This window comes from Thyridium curvatum (assembly GCF_004353045.1).
Source record: "Thyridium curvatum strain D216 chromosome Unknown NODE_39_length_367864_cov_79.813791, whole genome shotgun sequence".
Classification (NCBI taxonomy): domain Eukaryota; kingdom Fungi; phylum Ascomycota; class Sordariomycetes; order Thyridiales; family Thyridiaceae; genus Thyridium; species Thyridium curvatum.
The window spans coordinates 303812-322233 of record NW_022156794.1 but is presented as its reverse complement, the minus strand read 5'-3'; the positions used below and the strand labels follow the sequence as shown (position 1 = coordinate 322233).

General features: G+C 50.7%; 7 protein-coding genes across 7 annotated transcripts; 4 read left to right on the top strand and 3 right to left on the bottom strand.

Annotated features, from left to right (window-relative positions):
• Positions 1 to 359: 359 nt before the first annotated feature.
• E0L32_006782 (uncharacterized protein) lies at positions 360 to 1845 on the top strand (the record flags this gene model as incomplete). Its single annotated transcript, XM_031141452.1, has 8 exons — positions 360 to 480; positions 548 to 652; positions 709 to 728; positions 785 to 890; positions 967 to 1060; positions 1121 to 1392; positions 1455 to 1562; positions 1643 to 1845. The coding sequence occupies 8 exons, from the start codon at positions 360 to 362 to the stop codon at positions 1843 to 1845; spliced, it is 1029 nt and encodes a 342-aa protein (XP_030994613.1).
• A 1273-nt stretch (positions 1846 to 3118) lies between these two features.
• Positions 3119 to 4362, bottom strand: E0L32_006781 (uncharacterized protein; the record flags this gene model as incomplete). Its single annotated transcript, XM_031141451.1, has 6 exons — positions 3119 to 3194; positions 3245 to 3386; positions 3450 to 3761; positions 3827 to 3980; positions 4062 to 4267; positions 4326 to 4362. The coding sequence occupies 6 exons, from the start codon at positions 4360 to 4362 to the stop codon at positions 3119 to 3121; spliced, it is 927 nt and encodes a 308-aa protein (XP_030994612.1).
• Positions 4363 to 5067: 705 nt separating this feature from the next.
• E0L32_006780 (uncharacterized protein) lies at positions 5068 to 7033 on the top strand (the record flags this gene model as incomplete). The annotated part of the gene is made up of 8 exons (XM_031141450.1): positions 5068 to 5133; positions 5196 to 5372; positions 5432 to 5526; positions 5586 to 6187; positions 6239 to 6478; positions 6538 to 6695; positions 6763 to 6883; positions 6954 to 7033. The coding sequence occupies 8 exons, from the start codon at positions 5068 to 5070 to the stop codon at positions 7031 to 7033; spliced, it is 1539 nt and encodes a 512-aa protein (XP_030994611.1).
• A 70-nt stretch (positions 7034 to 7103) lies between these two features.
• On the bottom strand, positions 7104 to 8726 carry E0L32_006779 (uncharacterized protein; the record flags this gene model as incomplete). Its single annotated transcript, XM_031141449.1, has 8 exons — positions 7104 to 7146; positions 7397 to 7492; positions 7547 to 7657; positions 7718 to 7765; positions 7821 to 8031; positions 8081 to 8318; positions 8395 to 8595; positions 8664 to 8726. 8 exons carry the CDS (start codon positions 8724 to 8726, stop codon positions 7104 to 7106), a joined length of 1011 nt encoding a protein of 336 aa, XP_030994610.1.
• A 655-nt stretch (positions 8727 to 9381) lies between these two features.
• Positions 9382 to 11099, top strand: E0L32_006778 (uncharacterized protein; the record flags this gene model as incomplete). Its single annotated transcript, XM_031141448.1, has 6 exons — positions 9382 to 9410; positions 9466 to 9660; positions 9717 to 9883; positions 9945 to 10485; positions 10540 to 10990; positions 11049 to 11099. 6 exons carry the CDS (start codon positions 9382 to 9384, stop codon positions 11097 to 11099), a joined length of 1434 nt encoding a protein of 477 aa, XP_030994609.1.
• Positions 11100 to 11329: 230 nt separating this feature from the next.
• E0L32_006777 (uncharacterized protein) lies at positions 11330 to 16663 on the bottom strand (the record flags this gene model as incomplete). Its single annotated transcript, XM_031141447.1, has 7 exons — positions 11330 to 12351; positions 12828 to 13137; positions 13200 to 13655; positions 13727 to 14179; positions 14246 to 14398; positions 14456 to 15555; positions 15610 to 16663. The coding sequence occupies 7 exons, from the start codon at positions 16661 to 16663 to the stop codon at positions 11330 to 11332; spliced, it is 4548 nt and encodes a 1515-aa protein (XP_030994608.1).
• A 1008-nt stretch (positions 16664 to 17671) lies between these two features.
• E0L32_006776 (uncharacterized protein) lies at positions 17672 to 18388 on the top strand (the record flags this gene model as incomplete). Its single annotated transcript, XM_031141446.1, has 1 exon — positions 17672 to 18388. One exon carries the CDS (start codon positions 17672 to 17674, stop codon positions 18386 to 18388), a length of 717 nt encoding a protein of 238 aa, XP_030994607.1.
• Between the last annotated feature and the right edge of the window lie 34 nt (positions 18389 to 18422).

Here is an 18422-nt window from a genome sequence, read left to right as displayed (position 1 = left end):
AGCTGTAGCGAATCCTCGGCCTGCAAATCTCCATTAGCAAGCAGGAGCCCACGTGCCCCTGGTGTCGTAAACACCACGTGCTCCTGTCCTGCATATCAACTCGACCCTTTGTGGTTGAATAAACGCGCAAGAGTGGGAATGGAGCTGATCCAGCTGATGGAGCAACGTCACAGCAAGTTTGCAGGCACGGGTAGCTCAGCACTGTCGAGGGTGCAGCTATTTAAGCTCCCGGACCTGCCAAGCATGCCAAGCTCTGGGGGATGCTTCAGAAGCATTCCAGAGCCCGTCAAAGATCGACGCTAAGGTGCAGTCGCCAGCCACAAGAATCCCGAGCCACCTCTAGCTCATAGCTCCTCAAGATGAAGCCGACCGCTGCTGGCCTGCTACTGGCCGGATTGGCCGTAGCCACTGCTTCGCCTACCACTACTTGCTCGACGAACTCGTCCACTCCCTCGGCTCCCAAGGGAAAATGGTTCGACAGTAGGTGATTTTTGATATTGGTGTCGCGCAGGCAAGTGGTGGTGCAGCAGCTGACTTGCTCTGATAGGATTTGTGGTCATTGTGCTGGAGAACACCAACCGCGGTACCACTTTTGGTGACCCGTACTTCCTGAACTTGACCAACATGGGCATGTACCTCGACAACTACCATGGTAAGCCGCTTTGCTCCCCTCCAGCTTGCACAGCTATGCTAACAACTCGGCAACAGGCACAACCCACCCTTCCCAGGTATTTCTCACTTGAATCAGAGCTCTCAATTTATCTCTAACGCGAGGTCCATGCAGCCCAACTACATCACCATGGTCACCAACAGCATTGCCGCCGGTGTCTTCAATGACGATGATCACAACACCACTGAGTACAGCATCATTGATCTGATGGAGCCCAAGGGTAAGCCCTCGCTCAAAGCGCAATCCACACCTGTATCTAGCCTGGCAAAAGGGTTTGCTGACATGAACTTCCGCAGGTGTTACTTGGAAGGCCTACATGGAGGGTTACTCGCCCCTGGCCAATGGCGAATGCAACCCGGTCAGCGAGATCAAGGAGACCCTCTATGTCCGGTAAGTCGGATCAGACTGCCCCATATGATGTCTTAGAGCTAAACGGTCCGGGTGTTGCAGCAAGCACAACCCCTTCATGTCGTTCGACAACATCCGCAACAACACCCGCCGTTGCCAGAACATCGTCAACGCGGAGCAGCACTTTGCCAAGGATGTTGCTCTTGGCGCCGGTGCTCCCAACTACATGTACTACTCGCCCAACCTCGACAACGATGCCCACAACACCAACATCTCCTTCGCCGCCAAGGATATCCAGTACCTGGTCGACACCATGCTCAACAACAAGGAGTTTATGAAGGGCACCATGATTCTCATCACTTTTGACGAGAACAGTAAGTGACCAGAATCTGCTTGCTCTTGTTATCCTTCAAGAGTTTCGCTCACAGATCTACAGTGATTTACCTGAACACCAACTACGGCCAGCCCAACGCGATCTACTCCCTCCTCCTGGGCAACGACACGATCAAGTGCTACAGCTGCGTTGACCAGCAGTACTACAACCGTAAGTATTATATCACGGGCAAAAAAAAAGAGCCCAAATCTGTGCCACACTCCTTGCTAATCGCAATTGTCTCGTCACAGACTTTACCCAGCTCGTGACCCTGGAGAACAACTGGAACCTGGGCAACATTCCCAACGGAGGCGGCTGGGACACGTTCTGGAGGCCCTTTGGCCAGCTCCGCTCCAAGACGGATGACATCTGCGCCTATGCTCCTTGCAGCGAGTACCCCGATGGCAAGAGCCCGCCGCCCGCGGACGCGGACTGGAACGACCAGAACTATTAGGCCTATTCTCGGTCTACAGTGAAGAGAGGGTATGGCTGGGGGTTGCTTCAATCGAGTAGATCTAGACTGCTAGTTTCGAGATTTGTTCGAGAAAAAATTGAAGCACTTGGCAATATCAATGTCGTATTTCGCACTAGTGGGCGCTGTCCCACAGGCGGAGTAGCTGTGATTAGTGGTTGCTTTCAGCGGCCCCAGTAGCCAAAATCAGTACAAATTCTTGCAAAGGCGTTAGTAGGATTTGTGCAGATCTTCCCGATCCCAGATCGGAGCAAGATGCTTGAACGACTAGGTAGTTGAGCATTCTGTAAAACAAGATAGATTTGATAGCACTTGACTAACACATCTACCGCTAAAGCATGGTCGTCTCAACGTTCCAAGGTTGACTTTGGACGCAAATGGGCTTCAAAACACCTTGCGTGGGTGGATCATCTAGCGCTCCGTTCTGTCAGCCCACTCGGATCCATCTGAGTACCAACGCAGAACCTCAGTATCTCTGTACGGCCAGCCTCCCTGCGACACGCGCAAAAGGAATTCCCCAGGCTCAGCGACCTTAATGTTGTCCTGATATCTGTACACGCCGGTATCTGCGGTTCCGACATCCGTCTGTGGGAAGGAAGTGGATGCAAGGATCTCGCGCAAGCATGGTCCCATGATTATTAGCCATCCGTCCTCCGGAACCATCGCAGATCAGAGGTCGACGACGGCAAATTCGCAGACCACGTAGCTCTTGTACCTGGCTGACCCTTCCTAAATCCAAAAGCAAGCCAGCCTTTCTACGGGTTCTGATGCAGTGAGGCAAACGTTCGGTGTGGTGTACATCCGGCTAGTATAGGTACGATGTTTGTCCAATGTGAGATGGGAAGACGAGACACAGACTTCCCGATTATGGCACTCTTCGCCAAAAGGCTGACTGTAAAGAGGAGATTTTGATAAAGAAGCGGAGACTACAAACTTGCGGCTGAGCTGATTTGGAGCGGTGCTGCGCAAGTCAAGGAACTGGTTAGCCAGACTGTGCTCTTTGAGCAAACAGAAGATGGTTATGAAAAGGGCAAAAGAGGGTTATCTTTCACGTTCATCAAGCTGACCAATGTAATCATCCTCCTTGCTCTCTCCGCAGGCTCTCATCTTGGTCAGTTCCCGAGTGCAAGTCCTAGCACGACACTCGCATGCCACACAGCTAATACTCGGACAAATCATTGGGAACAAAGCGATTCGATGATGCACACAATGTATTTGATACACACTACACATGGACTCCTACAAGAGCTGCGACTTAAGCAGTGATAGCCTGCCGGTTGAAGTTTCGATCCACGGCTTGCTTGAAATATTCGCCAACCGTGACAGCAGGGCTTGACAATAGTCAGCTAGTAGCTTGTAGCATTGGAGTAGGGAAACGTACTATTTCTTGTTTGGTCCTTGAACGAGGAAGTTCCGGCGGCCTTGGTTGAAGTAAGCGATCGAGTAGCGAGACGGCGACTTGCCGACGTCTTTGGCGCGGACTCGGTGGAAGTTGGACTTGAGGCGGTCATCGGACCAGGCCACTGCCGTCTCAGTTTAGCAATCATCTGTAGCCAAGATCTTGGTGCATCGGCACTGCTACTCACTCAACATATCACCGATGTTTACCACAATCGGCCCTGTCTTGGCCGGCAGCGGTGAGAAGGTGTCACCCATGGCGAAGCTAGTGTGTGACTCCCGCCCAGGGCAGATCTCGAGGCCGTCTTCGCCGTCTCGTTGAAACAGCAGTGTCAAGCAACCAATGTCAGTATGTGTACCTGCTCTCCAAGTCCCGGCTGCATCTTCCGCAGCCGGGTAGTGAATAAGTCGAAGCTGGCTCATGCAGTCCTCTTTAGTAGGATCATTCGCTTCCTTGAGATATGTTTCGTCAAAGCCGAGGGCGCTTGAGAAGCAGGCAACTTATGACAAGAGTCAGTCTGGATTTGCTTCACACCCTAAAACAGCAGTACAGCGGCTCACTCACGGACTTGGTTTGAGATGATAGCACATTTCGCCATGAAAGCCTCGGTCGCCTCCCGGAAGTTGGGCACATCTTCATCACTGGGCCATTGTGAATGACGCATCAGCCACAGCGACTCTTTTTGGTCGTAAGTGCCAGTACTCGGGCGATGTTGTGCCTGTAGCATGGTCAGCACGGCCAGCCGTCACCGGTATGAATTTCTCATTCGTGAGCAAGCCGAACACTGATCAGGTCTTACCTTGTACTCCCATCCATTGTTTGTGGTAGTATCATGGGGTGTTTTACCCTTGACTTCCTGAGGTAGAGCAAAGAAGGCCCTGGAGATCGCAAACTGACGTTCAATCTCCTCTACGCTGATGCCGTGGTCAACCAGGGTAAAGAACCCGGCATACTCGGCAGCCTCGAGCAGTTGGGTTTTGATCTCATCCTTGCGGTTATCAAAGTCTGTGTCTTGTTAGTCACTAAATTGTTCTATACTTTGCCCATGCTCAAAGAGACTCACCCTTCAAGGAGATGGATGGTACAAATCTCTCGGCCATCTTAAGGTCGTATCAGGGCTGCTTGACGGGACTCAGGGATTACTACGTAAGCTGGACGCATCCAAACAAGATAATAATCTTGATACAAGGCTCTCCGCATTTGAGTTTCGATCCGGTATCTTCACTAGCTTTATCTACGAAGCCTCAGAGAAGCAATTCGGCATCGGTCGGCAGGACCGAATGGTAGGAGTCGGTGTCGGAAATGGCCCTGCCGACAAGTTCCCCCGCATGTCTTTACCGCTATCAAGCACAGTGTGCCAACGCCAGCCACTAAGAATGCCTCGAGATATGCTGATCCTGCAGAGATACCAGAGAGGCATAGTGGGCACTTCCCTGTAAGCAAGGCATCCTGACCCATTTCCCCGCATTCTTCGGTTGGAAGGTTACTCGCTAGACTGCAAAGGGATTGAGCTACATTCACTAGCTCGAGATAGCATCCTGGACATGAATCCGCACCAGATAACAGCGGAGTCAGGGGCGGCGTAATCGTTGTAGTCTCGCACCCATTTCGCTGGCCTTTGGGGCTTTTCCAGCACGTTGTCCCTGGGCTGAAAGATGCTTTCAGTCCTGGTAACAAAGGCTGTCGGATGTTAGTCCTTAAATGTGAACGTTCCCGCGGCTTCAGATTCAAGTTTGAGGAGAGCTGAAGGCCGACACCCCAACTCAGCTCCTGGTTCATCACTCATCACACTGCCCTCTTTCAATATGACCGCCGACGAGTCGAAGACAGCAACACCTGCTCCCGCAGCAGCGACTGATACTATCTTGAAGGTAGCTATGACTGGACTCAGATGCCAATGTCATGATTCTAAGACACTAACTCATCATAACAGGGTGAAGTGCTGGCTGATCCAGGTGTCGACATAAGCAAAGACAAAGCGCTTCAACTCTTATCACGACACAATGATATCCCCTTCGACCCTGATTCCGCCGAGGCAAAGCGAGTTCTGCGAAAGATTGACTGGAGAATCATGCCTATGATCTTTGCCATATATCTACTGCAGCTGATGGTAAGTTGCTTGGTTTTTACCCGAGACCGCTCCGTTGCTGAAACATGTGCCTCGTCTAGGACAAGAACAGCCTTTCATTCGCAGCTATCATGGGAATCCGACCCGATACCAAGTTGACGGCCAGCCAGTACTCATGGCTTGGATCCATTGTCTAGTGAGTACTCTGGGCAACTAGTCCTGGAGAAGCCATACTAACGAGTCTCGTTATTCCAGCTTCGGATACCTCGGTGGCGAAATCCCAGCTGCGTATCTGATGCAGAGGGTTCCCATCGCCAAATATGTCGGAAGCATGTGCATGCTCTGGGGCATCGTGGTGGCGATGCATGCCGTATGCAAGGACTTTGGCGGTCTCGCGGCTGTCCGGTTTCTTCTCGGCATGATCGAGGTCTGCACGGCACCAGCTGCCATCTACATCACCAGCACCTGGTACACAAAGCAAGAGCAAGTCACGCGTGTGGCCATATGGTATTCGACTTCTGGCTGGGCCCAAATCTTTGGCGGCTTCTTTGCCTGGTGTATCTACCAAGCACCCAGGTTCCGCTGGCAGGCACTCTTCATCTTCTATGGCGCCCTTACCTTCATCACGGGGGCCATACTGTTTTTCGCACTCGCGGCCTCGCCCACCGAGGCGCGGTGGCTGACGGAGGAGGAAAAGGTGATTGCCCTCGAGCGCGTCCGCTCCAACAAGACCGGTACCGAAGTGTGGAAGTTCAACCCAAAGCAGCTCAAGGAAACGCTCATGGATGTCCGGTTCTACATGATTTTCATGCTCCTAGTGCTAACCGGACTACCCAATGGCGGCGTCACAGCTTTCGGTGAGTCGTCGTGATCAATCTACTTCTTGATGTTTACTCATAAATCCGTAGGGCCTACCATCATCGCAGGGCTCGGCTTTAACACAGAAAAGACGACCCTCATGAGCATGGCTCCAGGCCTAGGTCAAGTTATTGGGACTTTCCTGGCTCTTGCAGTCTCCAAGTGGACCAACAGAACAGTAGCCGGCGTGTACACGCTATTGCTCGCCTGTGTTGGCGTAGCTATGATGCTGGGAATTCCAGCCGAGAACAATGTAGCACGATATGGAGGCTACATCTTGATGTTTCAATGTGAGTTGCCTAAGTCGACATTTTAGCTGACACATTTTCCAGCTAATATTTGTTGCCAGTCCCCGTGTCTGTTCTCTTCATCATTGCTTTCATGACTGCTGGTGTGGCAGGCTCCACGAAGAAATTTGCATTTGGAGCTGTCTACCAGGTCGGATACGCTGTTGGCAACCTTATCGGTCCACAGACCTTCCGTGGCCAAGACGCTCCTAATTACTATGTAAATCTGGCCCATTCTATGTCTGTATCGTGGCATGAATAGAGACCTGACTGCTAACACATTTTAGGTGGCAAAATACACCATGCTTGGCGCGCTGATCATCACGACTTTTGTTTTGCTAAGCTATGGCCTCATCCACCTCACTTGGAATAAGAACAGGGACAAAAGGGCCATGCAGGGTGACCAAGGTATATTTCACTTCCATATCCTGTATGATAAATGATTGAAGCAAACGGCTAACGCGCATCTGGGTCGTAGCGGAGCATGTTCACTATGAGAATGAGGAGTTTGTCGATTTGACCGATTTCCAGCTGAAGTCATTCCGCTACCCCCTTTGAGGATATACCAACCTCTCGTATTTATTAGCTTCTGTATTACTCCTCATTTTAGATCTTTAATACTTGTTCACTAGTCAAGTTTCTTGATGAATCTCACACGGAATCTTTTCTCACTAGCCAGTTAGTTAGTCAGGTTCAAATTACGCAGAACATGTAGCTTCTGAGATCAGATGGACTTTTATTGAGACTATGGGTAGATAGCTAAAAGTAATATCTAGTATTCTACCAGATTAACAACTAGCTGCCTATCTAAAGCTTGGATTTTGTCAATGATGCACTGGCCAAGCTATTTCCCGTTCTATTATGTCAAGTCATGTAAGCCTCGATATCGGTGCGACTGCATCAATTCAAGGGTTTACTGACGATGAAAGCTTTTGTTGATTACCGAGGCAAGTGTTGATGAACAACATGATTGCATCTGTCTGTGCCGTGTCCGTGGTGCCAATGGACAAGATGTTGCTGCGGTAGAGTTAGCGATACCTCAGGAAGGGCTCGCCTCGGCGTTGAATTTACCTAAGGTGATTGTGGTTTTGCAAAACGTGGAACAACGGGAGAGTGTGGAATGGTAGACTTCCAGCCCGATAAGCATTGAAGAACTTGACTGTAGCGTCCGCGGTTTCCGGTCTATGCAACAAGAGTCAATGAGCCAACAATCTATTTCTCGGTGATATGGCACAAACTTACACTTCCCATTCGACTGAGCCTAGGAATGTTGGCAGCTTTTTCGCATCTCTGCATTCCACTCTGTTAGCTTGAGCCAAAAACTGCCGTTTGCTCCCAAACTTACCGTGCTGGCGAGTCGGCTGGAAGGCGCTCAAACAATCCAACAGCGGACTTCGGTCCCCAAACACTCTCTGCGTCATTGCCATAATATTGACCAACAATCTTCTTTCGTACCGGCTTTCTGACGTCATACCAGAATGGCACGTCGATGTACAAAACACCTGCTACTGGTGGGAACAAAGGGTCTCTCTGAGGTCGACTCGAGTCGCCTAATTCTGGTGTAAGCAACAGTCCAGTCCTTCTTTCACCAGAGCTTTCACTCACCAGCCGCATAGAGATTTGCCGCGATGTGTGCACCTCCCGAGGAATGCCCAAATAAGAAGACCTTGTCCGGTGAGCCACAGCCGTATTTGGATGCTGAAATATTCTGATAGATCCATTCCCGCGTCAATTGAATGTCCTCTGCGCCCCCTGGATATGTCACGTTCGGCACCAGCTGATGGTTGCCGATGACTGTCACAACCCCGAGCTTAGCAAAAGCACAGCCAATGTTTGCGTAGCACTAAAATATATGAATTAGGCAAAAGGGTTAACAACGGCATTTTCCATGTTTCAACGTGGTAGTTTCAAGCACGAACCTTTTCGCTCCAGCGCTTGTCTCCGGAGAAGAAACCACCTCCGTGGACAAAGAGCATCACTGGCCTGCCAGATGCTTCGCCAGGGGGTACAAATACATCCAACAGATTTCTCTCTGCCGGGCCATATCGCTCGTCCCGGATCACTTGGACTCCCTCAAACAAGTCATCGCTGTAGAGGGGCTCGTAGAGTTGGCGCCATTTCTGCAGCGACAATCAGCATCAGGCTGCTGATATGAGTTTTGGCCCTCTGTCTGAGAAGGTTATCTTACCTCTTCATCACCGGGGCCGAAGTTCACTGTCTCTCGTGCGATCTCCTCGAATACGGCATCCATTGTGAAGCGTTGGTGTGAAATGGTGGTTGTCGAACTGTAGTGAGTAGCACTAGCCACTTTGGTATGAGGAAAGCTAGGATCGTCAATCTATCTCCAGCAACTTTTCCTTGAAGGCGGCTCGACGGACAGCAGAGCGGGAATCGCACTTGAACCCCTGATAGCTGAAATCCAGACAAACAATACATCTTATCTCATTGGCAAGAACCCCATGGGGATATCTGTCGGCTACGGACCCAACAATGCAGCGTGGCGTATCTGCGGGGGTGTTCGGCGTTCGGTCGGCCCTACCGATGCCGGTCCGGTCCACACCAGCGTGCCAAACGCAGTAAAGAACAGCCACATTGGCCTGAGAAGCCTTGGTAATGTTTCCCGGGGATGCGACAGGGGCAGATACGACTATCTGAAAGAAATTACCTCATGTAAACTGGGGAGATAGCATTAGCGACCCCTCAGTTCTGCACAGTGCGGAATTGGACTGCGCAATATTGCTATCGCATGTCTTACCCGAAGCCTGCAGGATTAGCTAGCTTGCTGACCGCTTCCCTTGATCTGGTTGGGTAGTTGAATCTTGAACAGCCCTGACATTGGGGCTGGGCAATGGATTACCACTACGATGTTGCATACAGACACGAACACAGACCTCTAAGGCCCAACAATGTGTGGTGGTAGCACGATGTTCGCAAGGTGCGTTTGAAACCCATCTTCTCAGGCATTGACATTTGCCCTGACATGATTCAAGATCGGAGGTTAAAAAGCATGCGTCAAGAGAAAGTTGTTGGATCATTATCGAACGCAAGGTCTACGATGTAACAGCCTTCTTGGACGAACATCCCGGTGGCGACTCGGTGATTCTGAGATATGCAGGCAAAGATGCAACAGATGCTTTTGTTCCTGTGCACCCGGCTGGCACTCTAGAGAAGTACATGCAGCCAGAGTAAGAGGTTCAGCATCATTCTTGACGAAGACATAACTAACATATATTGAAATTAGTCAGGTGATAGGCTTGCTCTCTGATAAAGAAGAAAAGGTGCAAGATCCTGGATTGTCTGAAAAGACGATATCAAAGAAACCAAGGAGACCGAAACTTTCCTCGATCATCAGCTTAGATGATTTTGAGATTGCGGCCTCCAAAATACTCTCGCCTCGACATTTTGCCTGTATGTTGTCCTCTTTCTCTCATTGCTTGCACAGCTCGGCGCAGCTAAGTTGCCTGATAAGTTTTCGCAACTGGGGCGGAAGACGAACAAGCGATCAAATGGAACCGAGACAGCTGGAAAGCTGTACGTTTCCGTCCGCGTATGCTCAGGCCGATTGAGCGCGTGGACTTATCCACCACTATCCTTGGCACAGATTTCTCATCCCCTTTCTTCATATGTCCGGCCGGTGGCGGCAAGCTGGCACACCCCGATGGTGAGGTGGGCCTCACACGAGCAGCCGGCAAGCACGAAATACTGCAATGGGTGTGCAACAATGCTGGCTGTACGAAAGAACAAATGGCGGGTGCCAAGACTCCGTCACAGTCTCTGTTCTGGCAGATCTACGTCAAGGCAAACCTCGCCGAGTCAGAGAAAGAGGTCAAGGAAGCTGTGGCTCTCGGATACAAAGCTTTCGCGCTGACGGTCGACGCAATTCGGCCCGGCAAGAGAGAACGCGATATCCGGGTGAGCATGGCGGAAGAGGATGAGGACTTGGATGATGACGAAGAGGAGGCCGAGGTTGAGACGGCGTCGTTTGCCAAGGCCCCTACCGTCAAGCGACCGTAAGTGTTAAAGCATGCCCACCAGCTCGGTTTGGATACTGACAAAGGAATCAGTCCGGTATGGTCCAGTTTCGACTGGCCCGTTGCTGTGAAGTGGCTTCGAGGTTTGACGGACCTTCCCATTGCGATCAAAGGCATTCAGTGCTGGGAAGACGCCGAGCTCTGTATGAAACATGGTGTACATCCATGGCTGTCGAATCACGGAGGTCGCCAGCTTGATGGCTCGCCCTCGGCAGTCGACACATTGCTCGAGATAAGGACGCATTGCCCACAAGTGTTCGACACGTGTGAGGTCATCGTCGACGGCGGCGTCAGGAGAGGCTCTGACGTAGTCAAGGCGCTTGCCCTTGGTGCTCGAAGCGTGGGGCTCGGCCGTTCATTCCTATACTCGCTGGTACTCGGCGAGCGCGGCGTCGGCAAGGCGATCGAGATTTTGAAACACGAAGTCGAGACCACGATGGCACTTCTTGGGGTTACGTCAATCAAACAAATTGAATTCTCACATGTATGTGCTTCCAAAGCTTTACAGATGTTTCCAATACTAACAAGCTGTCTTGACTCAGGTTGAGATGTCCGGCGCGACATACATGCATGGGGCTCGGTCAAGGCTGTAACTCTCAGAGAAATATGGACAGGCTTTTAGCTTTTAGTACTGCTGCGTTAAAAATGCATATTGTACCCAGTGGATATAATTAAACAATCAATTAAATCTAGAGAGGAGATTACTGCCTTGCTATCTATGTTATTGCAAAGTGGGAGTTGTGAGCTTTTCAGCCTCCTAATACAGTAACTGACGTATAGAACACATATGGTAAATTTACAAGCCCTTCCGCGTGCCCTATGATCAAAAGCCGAGGATAGTCTTGAAATCGGCTTTGTGACTCTGCCACACATTCGGCCCAATCGTGTTCTCATGGCCCCGGAAACCCGTGAACCTCTTGGCTCTCTCTGAGAAGCCCTTGGCCATCTCCCTATCAATCAGCAATGGGTGAGCTTCTTCAGGCGTGAGAGTCGAGCTGACGACGGTGCAGCTCAGAATCCTTCTGTATTCATCGGTCGTGTGGTTCTTCTCCCCACGATGCACTATCCTGCTGCCTAGGATCAGGCAATCTCCTGCCTTGAGCTCAATCTGCTCCACCTGATCATCCGGATACTTGCAGAAGTTGAATGAAAGATCCTTCGTGACCTCTGAAAACTTGTATTTGTGGCTGCCCCTGACAACACCTGTTGCGCCGTTGCGCTTCGTCGTGTCGGTAGCCGCGATCAGGAAGTTGAGTGAGAACTCAGGATTCCATGTATCTCCAAAAGCCCAGAACGGCCACCACCCAGAGCCATCGGCATGGAGCGGTGTCTCATTGCTTCCCGGCCCGATCTCGATCATTTGCGCCGTGCTCAGCCAGTAGCCCCCGAGCTCCTTGAGCGAGTTCTCCGCGACCTGATGCATCACGTCGTCGTCCATCATCTCCTCTCTCCAGGTCGGGCTGGCGTTCAGCAGGTCGCCCAGGCGCTTTGTGTTCTGGCCAAAGACCATGCCATCCGCGTTGTCTGGGAGAGGTGCGTCGTTGATGTTGGCTGGTCTCCCGGCTGAGACCGTGGCTAGTGCTTTGTCCATGTCGGTGTTGAGGCGAGCGATCTGCGACTGAGTGAACATGGAACTAATCACCACGCATCCGTCATTCTTGAGCGCACCGAGAATTTCCGCAGTAGGTGTCGTGCGGCTCAAACGGGTGAAGCGTCTTGTTTGACTCAGCACGACGGGATCGGGCGCCATGGCAAAAGCGCCTCCTCTGGATCCAGGCAAACCATCGAGCCTGAAGAGACCGACATATCGGCAGACTTGTTTGCTACTTGGCCTGAACATTTCGACTTCAATATGAGAGTCACAATAGGGGCTATTATCCGCCGTTTGAACAGATTCGTGATAGCATTCTGTCCTAGTTCGATACTCAGGGGAACACATCGTCATGGCTCGAAAGGCTCGAAACATGGAGCCAACTTCGTAAAGGAATCAAAACAGTATCGCCACGTGATCGCCAAGTCCCGAAACTTGTAACCTAAAAGAGTAATAAATACGTTTACGGCACACCAAAACCAATGAGCAATTCTAATTCGACAACCCCAATGTTGGAAGCCGGGCTTCACTTCCTCTCCATAGTTCAGTGGCGCTGTTGCGCTGTTCCCCACCAACCTGTTCGGTGGGAACAGAAATCTGGCGAGAATGCCAAGAGTGCCAATGTGAACCATCACTTCAATGCCTGTTCTCTGAGACCATGATTGGCAGAGCTCTGGACGAAACTCGTTCTATGATTTAGAACCTTATCAAACCATTCCTGGATCATGACTTAGTGCTCCTTCTCGCTTGCCCTTTTCCTGTACGATCTCTCTCCTCTTTCGCAGCCGTGGGTCTATCATCCACCATCCCCAGCTTCCACTGCTGTTCGCTCGATTCCTCTCCTTGGTCGTCCGTGACTTCCGGCCATGGGTTCGGAACAAGCCTTGGAGATATCCAATAGGCTTGTTGATTTTGGCACTCCACCCATGTGTCTGAAGGAGAAAAACGAGCATGAGGAAAACCACGACTCCTGAGCCAAGGGCAATCGCAAGCCGTGCGTCATATGACGGTATAGCAAGCTCCGTGATTCCATAGAAGCTCTGATTTATCAACAGAATTAGAAAAGCAGCCGTTTAACATGAATAAAGGTTCTCGAACTCACCGTCACAAATGCTAGTGGTAGATAGAGCATACCAATGTTCGCCAGCGCTCTGACATTGTCGCTTTGTGAATAAACCCGTCTGCTTTCCGCGACTGAGCTTCCAGTGAAGATTTGCTCTCTTAGATCCCTGACTTTCTGCCGCGTTCTCTCATTTCGTTGCCGAAGCGCTTGAAGATCGTTGATAGAGCGCTCGAGATCTATTCTTGTAGCGTTCAGCTTCTGTAGATATTCCGCGTACTGTGGATCACTCGGATTCTTGAGACTCCACAAGACTGTTTCGCGGCCAAGCCAGAAATCTTCCGTGAAGGCGTCTTTGTACGCCTTGGCCATGGCATCTATGTTGTCGTTCAGAATCCCCAGGGTTTCGTAAGCCCAGAGGTACCGACGGATGTAGGAAAGGTCTTTGTTCTCAAACAGTAGACGATCCTGTAGTTTGACATCAAAGAGGAATTCGCTCTGAAGTTTCGGAATGGGATATATTAGTCTTCAATTTAACAGATGCTGAATAGGGAATATATGGCACTTACAGGAGGCGTGATCAATCGTTTGATAGCATCCGCTAGTGATGTTAATCTCGTGACAGCCTCTCCATACTCGGTAGCGAGCGCGGTCACAAAGGCCATGGGCCCATTGAGCATCTCCTGTCCTCGGCGCTTGACAGAGTGATCGTCAGGGAAACAACGGATATTCAGAAGATACCACGGTGAAAAAGGGTCAAATAATTGACCGTGCTCAATTGCACCCTCCTTTGTCCGTCTCTGAACTTCACGCGTTGGACGGCCTATTAGTGAGAGTCCTAGAACTGAAGTGCATTCGGCGATATCGAGACTGTGCCTCCACTTGTCATCTCGTTTGCTTGTCGTGGCTCGCTGCCAGGGAAGTGGTGACAGGCCTTCTCCGATGAGGGTGTAGTACTTGAATATGAAGAGGAAGCTTCGCTGTCGGAGCGACGATTGATTCATGGCCCGTTTCATACAGTGCTATATGAAGTTAGTGAGAGTGACATGCGACGCCCTTGCGGGGTCATTAATGTGGCGGACGGGTACCTGAGTCATCCCTGCGGTAGCAAGGAATTGATAGATCTCATCCATGTCAAAGTACAGAGACAAGCCAAGGTGCGCTATGGCAAGCACTGGTGGAGAAGGCTGGCTAAGGATGATTGATCTTCCCGCCACGGCCCCATCAGCGTTGCCGAAGGTCTGCAAAAGCGGTTAGCCGTGTCTAATACGACGATCGCACGGGAGCATTGAATGTACCATCAGGCAGTTCCACAATCTTTCCACCCATCCATCATGGCCTACAAGTGGTAGGAGTCGAATACCGTTCTCGTTCTGGGATCCACCATAGTGTTGCCCAACAAGACTTCCATTTCCAGCGAAATCATACACTTCAAACGCGTTGAGTGGATATGGCCCGATCATATCCGAGACATCAAAGATGTCTGTGTGCTTTAGATCATCGCGACGATCCCAGATATATCCAAGTACGACAGTCGTCGTGGCTGGTGGTGTCAAAAATCGGACATATAATGACAAGTCATTTACAGTGTACGAGTGCGGAGGCAATGAGGCCTTGATGAGCACTGTATCGTCGGCTGAATTGACCTGACTTTTACTGTTTGGTGGCAGTAATGGTATAAAAGGAGAGTCCCCTTCGCTATCTTCGGCATTGGAGAGGAGGTCATGTCGACGCGATAACTCGCCTAGTGATTCAAGCTTCCAAGAGACTGACGGGAGTGGTGCTCCGTACGCCGAAATTTCCCTCACCATTGGAGATTTCGCTTGGGAGTTCAGTACTCTGACTTCTGCGGATGAAGACAGTCGCCGACCAGGGTTGGCAGTCTCTTGATGATCACCAAGACCATTGGTAACTTGGCTAGTGCTGAGTTTCTCATACAGAGCCCTGAGTGTGGAGAGATACTGAGCGTGGTGGTTGTCTAGAACTCGTAGTAACTGAGCTGCGTCTCGCCGATCAGAAATCTCCGAAGTGTTCCGGGCGCGATCAAATCCGGACATGGATTTTAGAGGATGCAGAGTTGCGCCATCCAGAGTCGTCGCAGTTGCTGGGGGTGGCCAGTTGGTTTGTGATAGTGGAGCAGTGATTTGTGGAATTGAGGCTGCTCCGGGCCAGACCCGACTGCAGTCAGACTGCTGAGGAGTGTCTGTCTTGCCGATGTGTGGTCTTTTCTGGGATGTATCAGGAAGACAAACTTGCCTAGCCCCAACGCACGAACTGATATCGTCGAAAATCTTGTCTGCCCGTATCATATAGACCCAGGGGGTACGCTGACGCCCGGCAATGATGTGGCCGCAGAGCTTTCCATTCTGGATCACCCAGGATCCTGAGTCTCCGGCAGCTTGGTCATGTTAGTACGATTAACCTGACTGGTCAGAGGATATGACAATCTTACCCATGGGCCTGTCTGGCATTATTTGGCAAACTTCGACGGTATGGCCACCCAGGTGAAGATAACTAGAGTTGTGGTGAAATGTTCCCTTGACTAGTCCGGTAACTCCTCCTTTGATCCAAACATCACCTTGACAGCTATCTGACGGTCCAATGACTGACTTGATCTCCATTTGAAAATCGTGTTTGGAGTCAATCATTGTGTTGGAGCGCCACTGATGCACAGCTTCATCCATCAGCTCTATCAAGGCCCAGTCCATTGGACTGTCATTGGGCGAGAGAATACAACTTGATCCAAGAACCAATGTCGTCCCATGAGAGCTAGTTGGTTGTTCGTTCTGAATCGACTCTAAGGCCGAAATGGCGACAACATTCTCTGGGTTAATGGAGTGAACTGTGCTGTCATCAGAAAAGTCGAACGGTGACTCAAGGTCCGAGTCACTCTCGCACGCTACTTCCTCAATCGGATCCTCATCCACAAGGTTGACCCTAATAATCCTCTTGGGGGGTTTCAAAGAGTGGCTAGTCGTCATAGCAAAGGTTGTTTCCCCAATTAGCACAACACCACCGATGGTGAAAGAAGCCGGTGGTTCTCGCGACATGGCAACAGCTCCAACCAACCCACCATCGACCACTGATGCGGTGACAGTAATCCTTGCTTGTTCTGCCACTCTTTGGCTCCCATCGCCATCAACGCTGAGATTTTGATCTGGTATTAGACTAGACTGTTCCATTTCACATCTCCTTGGCAGGGTTGCCTTTTCTCGGCTGATCTCTCTTGCAAACTTCTGAACGGGGTCAACGATGACTCGCCAAAAGAAGCTGTAGTCTTTGGTCCACTTGAGCCCTTTGATGATCTTTTTGAGTTGTTTCTTCTGTGTCTCGTCACAGCACACGACCAGCACACAGGGTTTAAATCGATGCGGACTTGGACCTGCCATCATCAATTCGTAAGATACGGCGGTATCATATCTGACTTTGGGGTAGAAGGTGTGCTTGAGTGTATCGTCCAGAAGGCTGCACACTTTCCTGAACTCGTGAACCCGGTCATCGCTCATTGTGATATCTGGAGCGATGAAGAAATCTTTGTCGACCTGCAGAACTACTTGTTGCTGGACGCTAAGAGGTGGGCTGGTAGCGATCGTGGAGGTTGTAGACGAGGTTCTTTCGGAAGTGTTATCACTAGCTGAGGCACATGTATCGTCTCTCTTGACTGGATCGACTTCACGTTCTGTCAAGCCTGGAAGCGGCTGTTTTTCAGTACAGTCTCTCGCCAACTTGCTCCTTGACTCGTCGCTTGTCCTGGGGATGCTTCGCCGTCTTGGTACCGGAGAGAATGAAGGGGAGACTGCGATCTATTGGGATTCAGCTGCCGCTCTAACATGTTCGTATTCTCTATGGCCCATACCTTCAAGCTACCTGGGTTGTGCGTCGGAGCAACAAGTCCAAGAAGCTTCTTGGTTAGAGAGGATGTAGTTGGGTCTTGGCAGTCCGAATTTTCAGGGCGCGATTCCAGTCGCGAGCGCTCTGATCTCGCGGGTCGATGCAACTCCATTCGGTCGATTCGAATGACAGACTTGAAAATATTGTGTCAGTCGTCACATCCGACTAGTGCCATGCTTAGCGTTGCTTAGGTAGAGGGCATCGTCAGTGTCCATACGTGTGGAGGAGTGAATTTGGAGGAGTGAATTTTGAGGAATGAAGGACTGGAGCCGAGCCGAGTTGCGTACTGAAAGGCCAAGGTGGCTGTGGATCGCGTCGCTAATCAAGCACGGCAAAAACACTTTGGCTTCAAGCAAAAGGCAAGTAGGTTATGATTCGTCCAGAACGAAGGAAATTTCGGTGTGCATGCATTGGGCAGTGATGCTTGACCAGGGATTTGACCTTTGATAGGCCTTCACGACAGCCACAAAACACTAGTGCCTGCACAGTGCCGCCCAAGGCATACTCGCAAATCCAATCAGTCTGCCTTTATCGATTTGAGTTGAGGGTTGACAAAATGAAAGGGTGACCCGTCCGGTTTTAGTCTCGAATAATACAAACAATACATCACAGTGGCAATCAGAATGGTGCTCCAGGCATTAGAACACAAGCTCGATCAGCAGTCCCGAGATCTCATCCTCGCAGCCTTTTTCGGCACGGCGAAGCAACCAGCGCTATGCAGTGACTATGATGGATTCTTTGGTCATTATGAAAGAGAATTGAAACAGCTCCGAATGGGTGTTTTGACAAAATCAACTGTGCTCTCCGGATTGGCCGTCAAGAAGCACGCGGATATTGCACAGCTGTGCTTGACTTTGCAACAGTGTGGAAGCCTCACTCGAGAGCAAATACGCTTGAAGGTCCGTCAGGATTACTTTCCCAACGACAAGGACCTATCCATCATTAGGTCAATTGACTTGACCGTGCGGCTATGGCTCATGATCAATATCCGTGATGAGGAGCTTTCGGTGCGCACGCCGTACAAGCCAACGGTACCGTGGGAAGAAAGTTCGTCACTGCAGGACGTGATCAAGGATCAATTCGTTGCCTCCACAATCCAACGCAGCCATCGACAGAGTCGACTCAGCCCATCATTCACTGTGGCAAATATGGAAAAGATATGCGGGCTGGAGATCAAGTGGACGGAGAGCCTAGAGGACCACCTCCGGCTTGACATAACAACAAAAAGCCTCTGGGTATTCCCTTACAAGGACTTCCTTGTAGGGCACCTGCATGCTTCCACTGACTCCGCCAAGAAAAGGCAAGCACTCCGAAATCGTGGACGGGAGGGCTTTACCTGAGACCAGACTAACCGACAGGGTACAAACAGCACGA